The 18,776-nt window shown below is 39.5% G+C and overlaps 2 protein-coding genes across 2 annotated transcripts; one reads left to right on the forward strand and one right to left on the reverse strand.

The window, feature by feature from the left end:
- The first annotated feature begins 5,049 nt into the window (after positions 1-5,049).
- TTLL2 (tubulin tyrosine ligase like 2) lies at positions 5,050-6,469 on the forward strand. The gene is given in 5 exon segments (XM_064647382.1): positions 5,050-5,064; positions 5,394-5,447; positions 5,450-5,725; positions 5,727-6,273; positions 6,276-6,469. Coding segments are annotated over 5 exon segments (1,086 nt in total).
- A 2,005-nt stretch (positions 6,470-8,474) lies between these two features.
- LOC135411426 (centromere protein J-like) lies at positions 8,475-14,868 on the reverse strand. The gene is made up of 7 exons (XM_064648943.1): positions 14,689-14,868; positions 14,162-14,268; positions 12,807-12,899; positions 11,816-11,956; positions 11,042-11,126; positions 10,555-10,675; positions 8,475-9,839 (listed from the first exon to the last, which is right to left on the reverse strand). The coding sequence occupies exons 1-7, from the start codon at positions 14,837-14,839 to the stop codon at positions 9,650-9,652; spliced, it is 888 nt and encodes a 295-aa protein (XP_064505013.1). The 5' UTR covers positions 14,840-14,868; the 3' UTR covers positions 8,475-9,649.
- Between the last annotated feature and the right edge of the window lie 3,908 nt (positions 14,869-18,776).

The following is an 18,776-nucleotide window of genomic DNA, read 5'->3' on the forward strand; positions in this document are numbered from 1 at the left end:
ATTTATGTGGAAAAAAAATCCCTGAATTGTTATGTCTTTTAAATAGCAGTAAACTTTATGCTACTTTACTATCTCTCTTATATTTCTTATACTCAAGCATCTGGCCTCTTCTCCAGACTTCACATTGATTCATGGATTTCCAAATGATGAGCTTCTTTTCCAGGTCTCATACAGTAAAGTAAAGTTCATTATGTCCTGCAGAAAAGGAGATGAGAGGTGGGTTGCCTCACAGATCCACCTTTCTCTTGCACATTTTTTCTGTCAGGTCAAAGGCATGCTGTTAATCTCTCTGTTGGAAATAAAACAGCAAAATTACAGTGGCTGTAGAATCCTGACAGCCTCCCAGCTGCCCAGCACTTACAGATGGATTTTCTAGGCTGCTGCTGATTCTCACCCTGCACTACTTCCATCTCATACAGAAACACAGCATCATGTTTCAACACATCTCTGAATTCTCCTCTGATTTTTTCTTTTACAAAGCAATGTTCAAAGGCTAGTGAAGCAAAAAGGACTTTTGACATCAGTGAAAATTTCAAAGAGAAAATGATTACATTCACACAGATGAAATTTTCACTGATGTCAAAAATCCTTTTTGCTTCAGGACAGATGAGACAGACTGACCAAAGGGATATCCCATGCCACAAGATGCCATGATCAGCAATAAAAGCTCAGGGCAAAGGAGGAGGAAGTGAGGACATTCTTGCTTATGGCATTTGACTTCCCAAGCAATTGCTATGCCCACTGAGGTCCTGCTTTCCAGGAAGTGGCTGGACACCTGTCTGCCAAAGTGAAGTAGTGCATGAATTCCTGTTTTGTTCTGATTGCACACACAGTTTTGCTTCTCCTATTAAACTGCCCATATCTCAAAGCAGAAGTTTTATCACTTTTGCTCTTCTGATTCTCTCCTCCATCCTGTTGGTGGGGGAAGTGAGCAACTTGGAGGATGCTTCATTGATGGTCAGGGTCAACACAGGACACCTCCATAATTGTTTGGTTCTCTCTGTGCCCAGGATTTGTCTGTAAAATTCAGCAATGCCATATGAACAAACAGCTCCTTACACCACGTATTCCAACTGAAACCATGAGGAGCTACCAAGGAGCAGAAAAGGTGCTCTGACCTTGGAGAGGATCACGGTATCACTGACACTGAATCAGCACAGGAGATAGGATGTTGCAGCCTGTGGTTTGGGGAGCTTTTTTTTCACTCTTGAAAAGGACTTTACTGTAGTCATTTCCCGAACTGTAATAGAAGGGGAAAAACAACTCTTCTATTGCACAGGAAGCATGAGAAAAAACTCTGTTGACTTGATAACGAAAGCCACAGTTACATGTGGCAATGCAATGAACATGCTTGCTCCTGGGACAGGATGAGGATAAAGGTGCCCATCAGTCTTGGACATGACCTAAATGAAAATTATCATTTAGCATGGACAGAACACAGTTATAAAATTTATATGGTTTTGTTTACTGTAAATGCAATAGGGATTTTGCTGCATAGAATATATGAAAAAAATGCTGGCAGAAGTTCAGCTAAGAATACCTCTTAATTGAAATGCAAGAAAAGATGGTTGAAGTTTCTGTGACATGAGGCTTCTGCCCTTTCATGGTCAAGGAAGACTCCACAAGCCCTGTTTTAGTCTAGCAGGTAGTGAGCAGCACAGGTCTGTCTGTGCTGAGACCTTAACTAGCAGCAGGGTGCAGGTAGACTCACCCTTCTCCACTCCATGTTTCACCAGACAGGCTCCTATCTCTCTGTTACCTGGTGTCATAGACAACAGCATCCTGCTCTCCTCAGGGGGAAAGCCAGGTTGGATGGGGCATTGAGCACCCTGTGCTAGCGTGAGTATCCCTGCCCATGGCAGGGGGGTTGGAACTAGATGATTTTTAGAGTCCCTTCATAGAACCATTCTGATTCTATGATTATAAGGTCTCTGCCTCTGGGTGCTGGTTGGCAACAGCAGTACCTGGATGTTAAGCTCAAGCATGGTCGGAGACAGCTGTGGTAATTTTGCATTGTGGAAGAATGCAAAGGTGGGTTTACAAATTATTAAGGAATGGACTGAACATAGATCCCTCTGGGAATGAAGGTTGGTAAAGAGATGGAGGTTTATCTGGGCACACATTTATACAGAGTGAGTGAAATTTATCTTCGTTAATTTAGACCAGTGCCTAATCCCAGAATTACTGTTCCATAATTGCGCTTCAGGAGCTTCTACTTATATGTTATATGACTTCCTTAAAATCAGACAGGTGTTCTTTGTTAGTTAAAGTGCTTTCTTTTCTTTGCACTTAATTATCAGGGAATTTGAAGCAGACATTTGTTGTATCTAGGTCTGATTAGCCAATTTCCTGTAAACTGGCATTCCCCGAATGCCAGAGGTTTAATTTCATTCCCTGAGTGCCAGATGTTCATTAATAGAAGATGATATGAACAAACCACTGAAGAAAGCTTCATTGTTCAGACATTACTAACGGCTTAATTTATGATTACCTAGTGGACACTGTGATGGCACAGTTTACCACACACTGCTTTCATGTTCAACAGTGCCTTTCACGGAAACACTGCTAATAAGTGTTAAGCAGTGCAGAAAAGACAAAGCTAACTGCAGTCTGTAAGGTGATTCATCCAAATGCTTACCATAGCTGCTTCCAATTATATAATTTTTTTCTTAATTTAATGATCTTTGCCCCAGGATTTGAACCAGCTACTGTAAAACTTGCTTAGTTTTGTATGGTTGTTTTTTTGGTGTGCTTGATTTTTTTTGTTTTTGGGTTTTTTTTGTTGTTGTCTGTTTGGTTTTGTTTGTTTTTTAGTTGGTTGATTGGTGTTTGTTTTTCAATTTTTTCTTAGTGTGTGACACAGTGCTCTTTAATAAGCAGACAGGGCAAAAAATTCCCAGGAAAGAAAGTGGAAGCAAAGATAACAATCATTTTCTGGGACCACCCTGTTAGATTTGTGTGCAAGCTCAGCAGCAAGTCCCCAACTTTCTGGGGCTGAAAAGAATGACTCACCACAAGAGACATAGGAAGACTACTCTTATAGAAGTCCTATTACACCATGACCACACTTCAGTAACTACTTACCATGTTTCTCTCCTGTTCCCTATAAACCCCTCACCCAAGGAAAGCTCTCACTAAGGAAAATGCAACTGCAGTCTGTCTCTGTGCAGTTTAGATCTTGCTCCCTCCCTTCCAACACTAGCTCAAACCCAAGATGGAAGGGTACTGCAAGTCTGACTGTAAGACATCACTAAACATGTTAATATACATATTACTATTGGAATATAGAATTACATGTTACTTTGCAATATGGAAAGTCATCATATACAGAAATTCAAATTTTGGCCACAGTCTCTACCATTAATGATGCCTAAAGTCCCTTTCCAATAGGAGCCTTATACCTCACACCTTGGACCAAAGCTTGCTTAAAAGCACGTCATTTTGAAGCAAAAATTCCCTCACTACAGGATATAAGATGGTCTTGGACTATTTTTAACCCACATATTACAGTCCTATTGTAAAGTAGTCTTATACTCCTAACCCCACTGCCCAGCTTCCCAGCCTTCCAGAAATACCTCCTGGACTGTTCTCTAAAACCCTCCTCCCATTAAGCCCCAATTGAAACTTTCCTGGGTTTGCTGCCTGCATTGTAACAAGCTTGTTACAAACTTCACAATGCTGCTTGTAGAAGAGCTCTGTGACTGCCCTGCGGTTACCCGTCAGAGCCTGTCAGCAGCAGAATGCATTGGACAGCCGTGACATAAGTACATCGCATGACAGATCCACAAACGTCAAGAGTGGAGAGAGAAACATGGCTTTTCCTCCTGCAAGAATTTTTAATTTTTTTTTTACATTCAAATAAAGTAATGGGAATCCTGAACTGTTTTGTGATTTGCAAAATTTTGAATTATGTTAGTTTATATTTTGATAATGGTAAAGTATGTCATTTCACATTTGGGCTTCTAGTTTTAAAACTAAATTGGTATTTAAAAAATGTCTTTCTGAATCACTGTCTCTTAAAAAATGAAACTAGTATATTCTGACAATTTCAAAACAAGAAAATTCAAATTAAATAAAAAAGCTGACAAAAGATTACTTTTGTTCTCTGGAAAAAAAGCTTTCAATTTCAACAAATTGTAATTTTTCTGCAGAAAAGTGCCCCTTGCAAACTCAACTGACATTGCATTGTGTACTTCCAGGTGTGACTTTTTCCCTGTAGTTGTTTGGAAGGCAGAGACTACAACTCAACCTGAAAAGAAAAAGCAAGGGTGTCACTACAGTAGTAGGATGTGAGGGAGTCTTGTCTACCATATGGAACATCCATTTTGTTTTTTTTTTTATTTGCTACTTTTTGGGAGAAAGTGGAGGTTGGTATGTTAATGTTTTGTGAGAATGATCCTCAGCTCAAACACTCTTCTCTCATCCAAGACACTCTGCCCCAAACACAAAATCTAATTCTCAGGGACAATTAGACTGTAGAATTGCAGCTCTGTAGGTTTTCGGGAAAATAAAATTGAGAGAAACAACAACACTTTCAAATCTACAAGTCCACGGGACTTTTTTTTGCTCTATGCCACCAGCCAGTAAGATAGGTCTTCAGTTTGAGACTTGTATACATTGAACTAGATGGATAGGGAGGAACACTCTTCATGAACGGTCTATATGAGAATTGCTATGCTTAATATAACTCAAAATGCATTTTTTACTCATAAAAATAAATGGAGTCCATCATCTACTGCCAACATAGACAGTGGGAAATAGTATTTCATTCAGAAGCTACATACATTCCTATGGAACATTACTTTGTTGAGAGGAAAGTGATGAGGCAAGAAGGTGCCTTGCTCTTCAGGAACTGGGGAGGAGCTCACGGGAGGAATAGAAGAAGATTATCAGTGAGTTAAATCAGCATGTCAGAGGAGGAAAAGAGCATTGGAATCAATAGGCATTTTCCTACTGTCTCCTGTCGGTTTTGCATTGGGCTTTATAATCTTAACCAAGAGAGTTTGTTCAGAGCAGGGCAACATATTAAGTTAGCATAATGTGTCAGTAATGCAGCAGTACAAAGTAAGTTAGACTAGGCAAAGCTACAGTCATTGGGCTAAGGAGAGCTGTAAAAAACAAAACCAAACCAAAACAAACAAAGCAAACAAACAACAACAACAAAAACAAAAAACAAAACAAAAAACAAAACAAAACAAACCAAAAAAAACCACAAAAAAAAACAAAAAAACAAAAAAAAAAAAAAAAAAAAAACCAAAAAAAAACCACAAGAAAAAGTCATAGAATCATAAAATGGCTTGGCTTGGAAGGGGCCTTAAAGTAGAGAGAGAAATGAGAGCATGTGACTATGATACAAGAGATGTTTGAAGTTGTTGGTGTTCTGTCTCCACAAGAATGTCTCTGTGATAGTCAGTGAGATTTTACTGGAGTGTGGCTGAACTCAATTTTACAAAAAAAAAAGCAAGATGACTCAGAGTGGAACCTGTGCTGTTGGAACTCCCCTTTCCACATGACAGACCACCACAGCATTAAACCGTGGCAGAGATTCAATCACTGTCCAGCAGCTGTCCAGATCACCAGAACAGACTGCTTGGCAAGGCATCAGAAATGTATGAAAGGAGCATAAGGATAGGTTCTGTATGAATTTAGTCCAGTGGCATTCATCTTGCCTAATGACTGTGTTAAATTTGGAGCAGAATACAGCAAGGAGAGACAATCAGTAGGCAGAAAAACACAGCTATTGTATTTGCAAGCCTGTGGATCTCTCCTGTGGAAGGGGCATACTCATTTTCCAAAACATTATAGACTTAGTATATGACTGTACAGTTATTGTGCAGAAGTACATTAGTAACTCTTTGCTCACTTCAGGGTATAAACTGGAACTGCACCTTTATGTATGTGTGATCAGTTCTTTCTCCTCACCGTTTACAGTCATGAGGAAAGTCTAGTGAGGTTTTGCTACTGAAAAGTTCGACTTTGGTTCTCTGGACAATGTTTATTCCCACAAACACTGACCAGCATCAACAGATACAGAGTTTCATGTAAAAAAATACAAAGGGATTATCTGTGGCTGCAAATGGATGTTCAGTGAATGTCGTTCTTACCTTTGAATATTTGGTATTGATGGCATGGTCCTCTGGCAGATGATCAATAACACAGTGATTCTTACCCTGCTTGGTGTTATCCCCTTACCAATGGATTCCAATTGCTTTGAGTTCTTTGGCTTTGACACCCTGGTTTATGACCAATTCAAGCCACAACTTTTAGAAATCAACTGCATCCAGCCTTGTGTTTCAGCTGTTCCATTGATGACACTGTGAGAAGAAAACTTTTTCACAATATTGCTGAACTGCTGAACTACAAGCAGATTGATATTTTCAGGCAAAACCCAGTAGCTGGAATAAAGATTGGCAGAAGGTGTGTGCCCCAGACCACAGGTGATGAGAGTGCCTGGCTTACTCACTTGTGAAAGAGCATCTAAATATAATTCTGCTTCTTTTCTACAGCCTGCTCTGCATGATGCGAGAGGATCAATTTGTAAGGTAGCTGTCCTGACCAAGAAAACTGCCAGAGCACTTCCAAGTAAAACACTGATTTCCAGATGCAGGAAAAAAATACCATGCCAAAAATAGCCTCCCAAGCAAAAGCTGAAGTTAAAAATAAACAAATCCCTGGAGGCTGGGCACTCTCCACACAAGTCTGCCCAACTCAGCAACTGGTTACCTACACCTGACTTCTGCAACTACAAGTTAACACACGCACATATTTCCTCTCTGATAAAAACCAGAGGCCTATGCCCCTGGCTGTCTGAAGGAAAGTAACTCTGTTGAGAAGTCACAGCCTAGTCTAAATTTAAACAAAAATTGAGGCCAAATACTGGTTGTAGCATGTTTTTGCCAATGCCAGAAAAACCTGTGGAAAGACAAGAAGTGTTTTGGAAAGACAAAATGTGTTTCATCTCCCTGTAGGATTCATGAAAATTTGTTCATTATAAATCCTCCAGGACAAAAGACATGGTGAAATAGGTATGTGTTGCTACAGTTAAAGCACAATATTCAGTCACACTTAATTTGGATTATTTGTGTTCCTACAGCTATGAACCCTTGATGGTAGAGCCAATGCTTCTGGTTAACTAATGCAAGTGGAAGGTGGAGGAGAGGGAACATGAGAATAGTCTGTGAAAAACAAAGGGGTATGTGTTGTAACTTGTCTGTGAAGGACTCCCAGTTATAACATACCTGACAGAGCTTGTCATTCATGTAGGTGCTTTTCTGCCTCCTCCTTTTTAAACCCAATGTGTCCCTCTTATTTCAGTAATTCCTTTGCTATTATATTATAAAATATCACCTGAAACAAATATCTTGCTAGAATGATGGTCAGACATGGGTTGGCAAAAGTGCTGTGAAATCTTCAGTAGTTTCACCCTTGATTTCACCAATAGAAGATTTGCCATCAATTTGCTGGAAAGTAGGACCAGGCCCATGCTTATGTGTCATTACAACCACCCTGAAAGCTGGTGCTAACAAGGTGAATGTTGTCCTAGTTAGAACAGCTCTGACCAGTTCATCACTGTATGGGTGTAACCCAAAACTGTGTATTCTATAACCTTCCGTGCCATTTCCCAGAAACTGTTATCAATAGAGCATTTACACCATCTGCCCACAGCATGCCTGACTCATCAGGCTATAAACTAGGTGTTAAGAGGCCTGCGAGACAGGAGAGAGCTCTTGTCCTCACACCCTTTGTGGAACTCCCCGCCCTGAAGGAAGTACTGGGCATTCCTGCCTGAACTGGAGAATATATAATCTTGGAGTCTTGGAACTTTTTTAACCACTCGTGGGATCCAGAGGAAGACTGCAGATCACCACTCTCAACCAGACTGCAGATCACCGCTCTCGACTGGACTGCAATCACCACTCTTGACCAGACTGCAACAGCACTCTCACCAACAGGTTTTCCCCTCTTCTTTTACTTGGGACTCAGGGGGCCCAACGAACACCAGTGTTCATGCCCCAGGGTGCTGGGTTATACATTGGGGTTTTGTGGGTTAAAACCAATTGTTTATCTGTATGATTGTACTTATTGTATTATTTTATTAAATTGTTATTCTGATTTATAATCTCTCTTTTGAGTTGGGTTCATTTCCCCTGCGGGTTTACCTTTAAACCAGCACAAATATACATATCAGCACAGTGAATACATATGCAAGGTGTTTGCACACATGCATTGCTGCATGCACAGTTTTAGAGACTGGCTTGCACATATTCCCTATGTGTTTCACATGTGCAGGACCACAGGCCAAATTATTCCACAATCAAAATGCCTCCTGCAAGTAGACTGAAGCAAGGAATAAGGAGCATAGTAACAAAATTGTTCCTTATTTGATTTACAATTAGAAGGATCACATACCTGCAGAATTCTGTGATTCTGTGACACACAAGTTATTGAATAGTAAATAGTGATTTAGGGCTCAAAGCTGCAAACAAAGACTGTTTTCTAAATTATTACAGAAACAAAAAGAATGTCAGCATTTTAACTGGAGAACAGGGACCTTTTGTTAGAGGAATTCATGGGAATAAAACCAATGTTGCTTTATAAAACATTGGTATCATATATTTAGTTTCCCAGCCAAACTGAAAACATTAACCACATTCACTTTTTTATGATGCCTAATTGAGAAAAAAATCAACATATGTTTGTTTTGCTCAGCGTAAGGAAGAATGAACTGAAATTCTTAGTGAGACACATGGAAAAGAATGATATCTTGGATTTATTTTGACTAGAGTTTCCTTTTACAAAACAAATAAAATATGTTATTTCAGCAGTGAAAAGCTGAAAAGGAGAGTTACGCAGCAGTAAAGAGAAAACAATGCAATTTTATCATTACACCAGTCGATATCAAACTGCACGGATGTTCATAGCATCATAATTAAATTGATAAACTGAAGTATGTGTGTGATCAACATCAGCAATGCTCCTTGCTCTTTCTTTCATAGATACTCTGTAATTTGAATGGTGATTTGTTAATAGTCTGAGTCCCTGAAAACTAAAGAGAAGACAGAGTAATTCTATAATGTTGCTATGAAAACGTATTTGTTGTTACAGGAATTTGGGGGGCATAAGAAGATAACTGGGCATCTCAATCAACGGGCAGGTAAATGAGCTGAGCTCCTCAAGAGAAATGTTTCAGTGATTTCAAAAAATTCACTTCCCTGGAAGTGTTCAAGGCCAGGTTGGATTGGCCTTTGAGCAATCTGCTCTAGTCAGCGTAGGGCAGCACTGAACTGTATACTTGAGGCTCTTATGCCATGGTCCAGAATTGTAGTCACTTTCACAACAGTGGCAGAAAAACAAGGGAAATTGTGATCAGTACCATAAAATGAACACTTCAATGAGAAGTTACTGTGGACATTTATTTTAATGTTGCATACACAAAGAGCACATGACCGCATCCCATTCAAGTCTCACTCAAGAGACATTACATTCATATAAGGTTATTCCAAACTAAGCCAGTCACTCAGCCAAAGTAATTTTCAGCCTTACAGATCCATCCAGTCCTTTCCACAAGTTAAATCTTGTTAACAGTTCTGACCTGCCAAGAAAATGGGTTGAGCTACATACATACAGTGCAGCCCTTTGCGGGGAGGAATTACTTCTTATCTAGGATGAGATTACCCTCCTCATCTTTGATTTGAACTCGTCCAGTGGAATACTTGGTTTCCCGTCTGCCGTTGCAGTACACAGTTTTCACGGTGCCATCTGGGTACTCCCGCCTCTTGAATTGTGCAGTGTGAATCTCCTTCTGGCCATTACTGAATACCACTATTTTATCTCCATTCCTGAAAGAAATAGCAATGAATGCAGTGATGAGAAGGCACTGTCTTTATTAACCTGTCTCACTGAGCTGTCTAATGTGACTCAATGAAAGCAGAAAATAATGTCAGAATTAACACGGGATGGCATTAGAGATCTTATCTCACAAAAAGATTTCAATACATAGTATAATAGCTAATGGAGATTTGCGTTTTACATAACTTCATGGAGGGATCTCAAGGCTTTTTTCAGGCAGAAAATCTATTTTACAACAGGAACCTTTCGAAGCCCAGAAGAGGCACAAATGAAAGATTCCTGTTTTTCTCATGTTGCATGGAGGAATACAGAGACAATACATGAAATGCCTTGCCTGAGATTAGAAAGGGAGCCAAATGGGTAAGAATACAGCTTAGGAGACCTCACCCTGAGTCCTTTAGCACCCATATTTTTAACACAGACAACTGGTGATCTCCCAGCAACTCTGGCCAGTGTAAAGTTACAAGGAACCAAATGAGGAATATTTCACAGTCACTTTGCCAGTGACAAATGATCATCTATCACTCAAGGTGGAAGTGAACAGTTTTCAGTGCTACATTGTAACAAAACCCTTGCTATCTTAAAAATCCTTTCTCCTTTCATCTAGAAATTTCCTAGCTATGCCAAACCCAGCCACAGTTCTAAATGTCAGTATCATTGGGTGTGTGTCCAATGCCTGGTTCCTGTCATTTATACAAGACTTACTTTTCTACTTTTACTACTGTGCCATCTGGGAAAAAAGTTTCCTTCAGTCCATCACTATAGAGGCACTTCACTGTGTGATCTGGGAACACAATTTCTTGTGTGCCATCAGGATAATGTTTTTCTGTGGAAAAGAAGATGTAAGAAGTCTATCTAGTATTCTTTCATGTTTCTGTACACACAGCTAGGTCAGGATTTTTTTGGATATCACAGTGAGGATGGAAATTATATGCAGAGTACAGCTAAAGAAATTAAAGAATCACATAATCAGATAATCAAAATTAGAAGAGTTACATTTATATTCCATTATTATACTTGCTTTGTAGGAGGAAACTGAGCAGTGAAGTGATGGAATATACTGGAAGTGAAATGCAAAGACAATGTCAAATGGCAAGAAAATACTTAATCTCTTGGAGTCAGAACGCAGACCACACTTTCATAATAGAAATAAATCTGCAGATACCGTTCACGCTTATGAGCTCTTGCATACCTATCTGATTATTAGGGAACTGCAGCACCTTCAGGCCATCTGGATAAACAGTGTGGGTTGTCTGTGCATCTGCATAATAATAAATCTGGAAGGAGAGTGAAGTGTTAGCAGCATGTTCACAATATTTGCATAAGCAGATTCAACCATAACAATGTGCTTAAAAATAAGCCATCTTTAAAAAGTCATTTCAAGGTCGTTTTCTGCATCTGCCATCCATAAAAGTATCTATGTTCACATTGCTGTTCCTTCCTCTCATTCACTCTCCTCCTCATGACTGTGTCTAGATGACACTATTTTCATCTCTGTAGCATATAGAAGAAGAGTGCGTACATGAAAGTCATCCTCCCATCTCTTTGCTTTGGATCTCATCCATGAACTATTAGTTTAAAATAGCCTTGCTGCTACCAAGGCCTCACTTATTTCCACTCTAGCTCACATACTTATTAACTACTTATATTTATATCATGCCAAGAGGAATTAGCTACTCTACAAATGAATAAAAACAAGTCCTTGCTTCAGACGGCTGCTTCTGCCCCTTGCCTTGTTCAGTCTCCTGCTTGGTCAACCACATATTTTTTCCTTCTTTGACTGTTACCTTCGTGCCTTTCCACTTTTGTCCTTGTAGATGAAGAAGTTTCACTGCTCAGGGTTGTTAAACCAACACCCTTCCTTATCAACTTCTCTCAGAATTAATAGATCAAGATAAATGATAGGACCTCGTTGGAAAATCAATTAATCATTTTATTTTCCATAAAGAAAAAAAAAGTTACACACCACTCTCTGATCTGGCATGATCTTCTTTACATCTCCATTGGAAAAGCTAATTGTTGTTGTCCTTTTATCAACACTAATCTCTTTTTTAGTACCATTGCGGAAAGTGAGGATTCGACGTCCATCGGTAAGCACCTCTTCTACCTTCAAACACATAAAGCATCTAATTGAAGTCAAAGGAAATGAGCAGCATTGCATTGCCTTCCCATTAAACTGGAGTTTGAAGTAAGTCATTCTATGCCTTTGTATTTCAGAAGTTATCACTGCAGAACAGGCCTTATTTTTTTCATTTGTGTATAAAGGGAGCCAAAAGAAATTTTCTTTTCACAAGATGAACTTACTTGCATCACATATCCCAGATTCTCACCCTATCACCTTGTTTTTCTGTTAAGGGAGGTAAGGTACATAGCCCTGTGGCAATAGGGATGCCAGTCAGGTTTTTCCTTGACCAACTTCAGTGAATTATTGTCTGGACTCATTTCATATATGCTTGTGCATTTTCCACACAGGTGACTTGAGAGACCCTGCTTCTGGATTATGTGAGCCAAAACGATTTAATTGATGTATTAACACAGAGTGCTGACATGATAGGTTAACAATCATTGTTTTCCAAATAATCCTGTATGGACATTCAGTACTACAGAATTAATTGTGGCTGCATGCAGAAAGCTGAAAAATTGCTCAAAACTTCTTAACAGCAGACAATAATGCCACCAGTGTGCTCTTCTACAAACAATACACTGGTCAGAGAAGACTTCCTACCTAGCACAGCCTCTGGTTAATCAATTTCCCTGGTATTACTATGGCAGCTGGTTCTGTTCACCATATATCAAATCCCACAATATAATTCATTTGAAGTCCAAAAAAGAAGACAACCAGAAGATGCACTATAGCTTTGTCATTTAGTTCCAACAATCAGAATATCCACAAAAAGGGAATGCCTCCCAAACAAAAAAAAAAAAAAACAAAAACCAAAAATCCTATTTTCTCTTACCTTTCCATCACAATACTCTATTTTTTCCTGCACCTCTTCCTCACTCTTTCTTCTTTCTTGATTCAACATTGACCTTCCAGATAATTTTGGAGGCTATGTTATGAAAACATCACAGTCAGTGTTATACAAACAAAAATGTTTTAAAAATATTTTCATTAATTTTAATCAACAGTGCAAACCCCATATTTACTTTCACACATGCAGAGGAAAGATGCCCTTCTTTTAGGTATTGCCTTGCCTTTGCAATGAATTTCTATGTTTTAGTTGTAGCTAGAAATTTTGCACATTAACTCAAATTATCTTCAGTTTGCACAGCTAAAGGTAGCAAAAAGGAAGTCCAAAAATGAAGTGAAAGGAGTGCATTCTGGCAAGATTACACGGTACAAAATGGAGAAAATAAACACAAGAACAGAGAGGAGAACTATCTCTGAATATTGGGTTACTGATTTACAAAGAAAGGTACCTATATAAGCTAGAGCCACTCTTCCAAAACAAATTACGTGGCCTTTAGCTCTTAGGTAATGCTATCTATGTAGGTAAGGGCTATTCTGGATGTTGCAATTCCAATTTACCATTGCCATGAGTGCTCTTTGCAGTGTGGCAGCATAAAGGAACCTTAAGTTAATCGACATCTGGCACATAGCATCCAGGGCAGCTACCAGATGACGTTAATTACTTTTGAAGATGTGGTGAAATTTTGAATTACAGGATCCAAAGGAATAGGGAGTACTGCTCCCCACAGGGCATGATATGCTTCAGTAAATGGCTATAAACACCGTGCTCAGAGTTGTCAGATACATCCCTAATGCTCTGTCCACTGCATAGCCTAGAAAGTGGGAATGGAGTGTTTTCCTTTTCTTGGTATGTTTTATTTCTGTTCACAAATGGAAAGAAGGCATTTGCTGATCGTGTAAGAACCAGAATCATAAGTAGCTCAAACCTTTGCTTCAGCATCCAGAAAAGCACAACTGTCTGTAAATACTTTGTTGTCAGCTGCAGTTATGCCACTTCTCCTGTGTGTGGTCACTAAAGCCACTTTATTCAGAGGTTTTAGCAGCTTTTCTGTCTTTTTAAGAGTTTATTCTTCCAGAGACAAAATTAAAATGGTAACTAACAACATAAATCTATTAATATTCAACAGTTGTGCAGGACCATATTGATAAAGAAATCTAATCTATTATTTGAAAGCCATTACAATATTGTTTTAAAGACTGTACTTATATCATGAGTAGATGAAAGAAAATAAAGCCAGGAGAGTATTTTTTCTAACTGAATGGAAGTTAGCATGCTGTATATGAAAACTAAGACCACAGACTAACTGAAATTCTATTTTATAGAGTTACATGGTGGAATACCTCTCTTTCTTCATTGTTATTGCAGGGTACAAAGCTGCAAGTGTCATTGCTATGGTTTTGTGAGAGGGACATGTCTTCTGAGCTATCTGAAATTGGCAAAGGCATGCCTGTAAGAAAAAGCAAAGTAAAAGGGGTCATTGAAAGCATATGCAAATTGCTGAATCACATTGCCATACCTATCTCAGGTTTTTTAATGTCTCAGAGTCTGGTAACACATTGCTTCTTACACTGATAATGTTTGCTAACATTTTTCCATCCTTCCAAAGGTGCTTTTTCCTGGACCAAAATGAAGTACAGTCCACATCCATTCTCCCACCTTTAAACTTCCAGGACAACAAACTCAGTAAGTAAGCAGGTGAGAGCACAGTTTGCTCTCCCCTCTTGTAAAATACAAATTTGATAATTCTTCTAAGAATAATAGGAGTGTTTTACTGATAACATCCTCTGCAAGTCAAGAGTTAAAGACCAGTGTCTCCAAGTCATTTGCAGACCATTTTAAGCAGGCAGAAAGTTTCCACATATCTTACCTTTTATACAGGAAGATGAGTTAGGTTCCTTGAAAAGACCAGTTACATGTGAGACAGCTCCAGGTGATTTTCTACTACCTGTTTTTCCTCCAGTAGAAGAGGGTTGATGTACAACCTGAAGAAAAAAGGAGAGGGCCTGGCCTACAGTCATGCTTCACTGTAAGATGGGAGTTGTCACTGACATGGCCAGATGCACTTCCCCTTCCTAGAAGTTTAGCTGTCTGTGTTTGGGTATTGTGCATGGGTCTAACCTTAGTTCAGACTATTGTGGAGAAAGGAAGGTGGAAGAACTGGAAGAAGTGTCAGACAAGGTCATGCCCACCACCCTGCCCACTGCTTCCCATCTCTGGGAAGCTTCACTTCATTTGGTCCATGTTGGTTTGCATTGCAGTTGTCTGTACCTGGCCATGCACCTCATTGATCCAAATCCCAGTACTGACCCACAGGATGAATTCTTATCATGACCCCAGACCTGTCTCATCACTATAGGCTTTGACAATTGGGATTTTGGTCTAACCCACACTTCTATTCCCAGCCTGCCTTCCTTCCTGTCTGCATCTGTGGGATGGGCACTGCCCTGCTGGACTCCATGAGCTGCTCCTGATGGTCCAAGCCTCTGGCCTTCCTGGGAGCCACTGGCCCATACACTGCCCCAATGCTTGGTGCATGTGATCAACTCTGAACTTTTTCTGAGGCAAGAGGGGCAGGTTTCAAACATTCACCCACACTCTGGCCTGCAGGTATCTGAATAGCTCAATGTATGAACAGTCAGTCTTTAAGTTAATTTCTGACAAAAAAACCTTCAGTTCCAGGGAAAGAAGACCAAGCAGCAGCTGTGTGGGGATCAGGGTGTTGATATAGCTTCTGAACAATTCTATAAAAAGCAAATAAAGGCAGTTTAAGTAGACCTTGCTATTGACTTACTTTTTCTGGTTCTAAAGGTGTCAGTTTTCCCTGATTAAGTGTTCTCCTGCCAGTTGGTGTGCTTCTATCAATGGAGCAGTTAGATGGTTTCTTTTCTTGATGTTCTTTTGTCACTGATCTCAAAGGATGAGCTCTTTGCACAGAACTATCTGTTGCCTAAAAAGTTTGAATATATTTTTATTAAGTTAATATAGACGGGTTCAAATAGCAATACAACAGGTGCATCACTAAGCAGTTAAAACTTCAGGAAAATATTTATTTGTGTATGTGGGCATACCCACAGAGACACACACAAACACACACAAACACACACACACGTTTTATACATAACTCTGTCTTGGGGTCTTATTTTGCTTTGCACTATGGAATAATGGATAGGGTTAAAAGTTAAAGGAGAATAAGAATTACAGAGGAGAACCAGCTGCTCCTTCCTGGATGATGGTCACGATGCTCCACAAAGGTTCCCCAAACACTGATAAACACATGGTATAGAGAATGCAATGGAGAGGGGAGTGATGTGAAGGCACTGTGGCCTCCCTCCACAAACATCCTACAGGAAGCGGATGCTGGTGATACTTCAACCATGACATATCTGTCTACCAAGGAAGACAGATGCCAAGGACAGCTACCCAGTTGAGGACCAATGACTAGATTCACTCAAACTCCACCTAAACCTAAAGAAATAGTATAAAAGGAAGTTGGAAATGAGGAGAAATCTGAGAAAGATTTCCACTGAAACTGCTGGTATCAGCTGAGAAGTCAAACCTGTCTTCCCTCCCCCCTGTTCAGGGATGCCTGTCGGGTCAGTAACTATTCTATGTGTGCTGACTGTTGCTTTTAAGGACTAGAGCTCACTTTTGCTCCAGAATATATTGTTTTGTATTAGAGTTTGTTCTTGTGCTTGCTGTATAGTATTATTAGATTGCTTTAAATACATTTTTGCAGAGAGACCCTATCACCGACGACCATGAACCTTATTAACTTGTCATAGTTTGTATTAATAAAGAGTGTTATTCCATAAACTATTGGTGTGAGTCCTTTATAAGATACTGACAGTTTGCTAGCAGCAGAATAACATGTGGGAAGACCTGCTGAGGGGTTTTCCCTTACACTCTTATATGGCAGTCTCCAAAAAAGGGCAATCAAATTACCCTGATCTTGTGAATCTGTTTGTTGAAAGGTTCCTGTGCAGAGTACCTGACAGACTGGGTGAAACATATATGGTTTCATTTTCCCTGGGGCACTAACAGACAAATAAATCTCTGTGGGCTGAGAAAATCTCCCGACTGTAGGAGTCAGGCATATCCCCTCCTTTTCATGTGACATTCACATTTCTCTGTACTGGGACAATGATGTAAGTCAAGGGTAATCTAAGGCTCACAATGTGAGGCCAGCAGCTGCTGTCAGGCTTTCACCCCTCAGTCTCAATCACTCTGCCAACAATAGGAAAGATAACCCTCTCTGGGATATCACAACTGAGCTGAGCCTAGTAAAATATATTGCGTGACAATTCATTTTTACTTGCCAGATGTCCACCCTTTTTACATTTTGATCTCATACATCTCCATCTATCAGGGCTGACACAAGTCTTGTAGAACCCTAAGAGGGGTGTGAGCCACAGAAGGGAAACAAGATGCAAACAGTTTCAAAGAAACTATAGCAGTTATTTAGACTGGAAAGATCACAGATACTCAAAAGCACTTTCCCAATTTTTCATGGAGACCTTAGATCAGAGCACAGAGGAAACAGAAAATATTCTTGCAGAACCACCACGACATACATGGGATTAACACAGTGACTCTCAGGGGTTTGAAGCTGCAAAGAAAACTTTATGTTGGTATGACAGGAAATCTTGCTGTGCTCTTGCCTAGCCGAAACTTTGAAGGTAGTGAACTTAGAAATGCCTTGCAATACAAGACAAAGACATAGACAGAGTCTCATAGCTCACATTGCTAAGTTATCCCAGAAATGGCACGGGATATCTCTCTGTCAGAACCGGTAGCAGAAGAAGTTCTAATGCATTGAGCTGGTGAATAACTCAGAGCATATGATGCACATGATGGTAAGAAACAAAGAAACAATAAAAAAAGGTGGAAGTGGTACCAGATAACTCTGATTTTGAAATGTTTCACACACTGAAGAGTGCCTGCTTGAGAAGGTTTTGTAAGCTCTTCATAGAAAGGATATATTTGCCATCAGCTTCATTTATTCAAGTCCATGAGCTATTGCTCAAAGGACATAGGACAAGCAAAGTACAAATGGGAAGACTGAACTGCTCCTTCTCTGATAACATTGGCCATTGTTTGACAGCTGTAAAATTTTCTCCATATGATCAACAAAATTTAGGGGATCCGCTGTTGCTGTGGATGGTGATCTCTTACATGTATTAATAAATGACATTACAATTTAATGGATGTGCTTACAAGGAAGAAGCAAAGAAAGAAATCTTATTGTAACACCACAAAGTTGTAGGATTTTAAAAAGCTAAATCTTTTCCTCCAAGCATAAAACTATTCTTAGCAGGAGATAGGCAACTGATTAGCTCTTTCAGACAAGGTCACCAAAAGGTACATAAATTAATAGAATTCATTGTTTAAAAGAATGATTTATATTTTACATTTGGAGATGTTTTCTGCAGGCAGATTCTGTGAATATGCCTGAATTCTCCAAACATAATCAGGTTTCCAAATACAAGTGAGTGGCCAAACTGTCAAAATATACCTGGGACTTCAGCTTGAGACAAGCGATATAGTGCTAAGGAACTTTAAGACTTTCTGATGAAGAAATATTATCTCAGAAATTGCAGACTGATAGAAGGAAAGAGCTCCTAATCCATCATTTCATTGCTAAAGATCTCAAGACTGAAACTATCAAATTATTTAAAAGAACTTGAAAAGCCATTGATGCAGTTTCACAGCAACTCAGACTAATTTCAGCCCAGATTTCTAGAGTCCCATTCCTCTTCCTCTATCTCCAGTTACATGTTTCCAGTCCCTCCTTTTGAGGCACCAGCAACCACAGAGGGGAATTGACCTGGCTCAGTGAGTAGAATCAGGCAAAAATTAACTGTTTTTTTTCTGTCTGGTTAGTTTTGGGTCAGATGGTTCACCATCTTCAGAAAATGCCAATAGGGCCACAGCAGCTCAAATATTTATCAAATTCAG

The sequence above is a fragment of the Pseudopipra pipra genome, chromosome 3 (assembly GCF_036250125.1).
Source record: "Pseudopipra pipra isolate bDixPip1 chromosome 3, bDixPip1.hap1, whole genome shotgun sequence".
Taxonomy (NCBI): Eukaryota; Metazoa; Chordata; class Aves; order Passeriformes; family Pipridae; genus Pseudopipra; species Pseudopipra pipra.

Coding starts and splice junctions, on each gene's coding strand:
- LOC135411426 (XM_064648943.1), bottom strand. CDS start 14,839: ATGACTGTAGGCCAGGCCCTCTCCTTTTTTCTTCAGGTTGTACATCAA. Junction 14,269..14,688: donor CTCATCTTCCTGTATAAAAG/GTAAGATATGTG, acceptor TTTTTCTTACAG/GCATGCCTTTGCCAATTTCA. Junction 11,957..12,806: donor TAGAGTATTGTGATGGAAAG/GTAAGAGAAAAT, acceptor ATGTGTTTGAAG/GTAGAAGAGGTGCTTACCGA.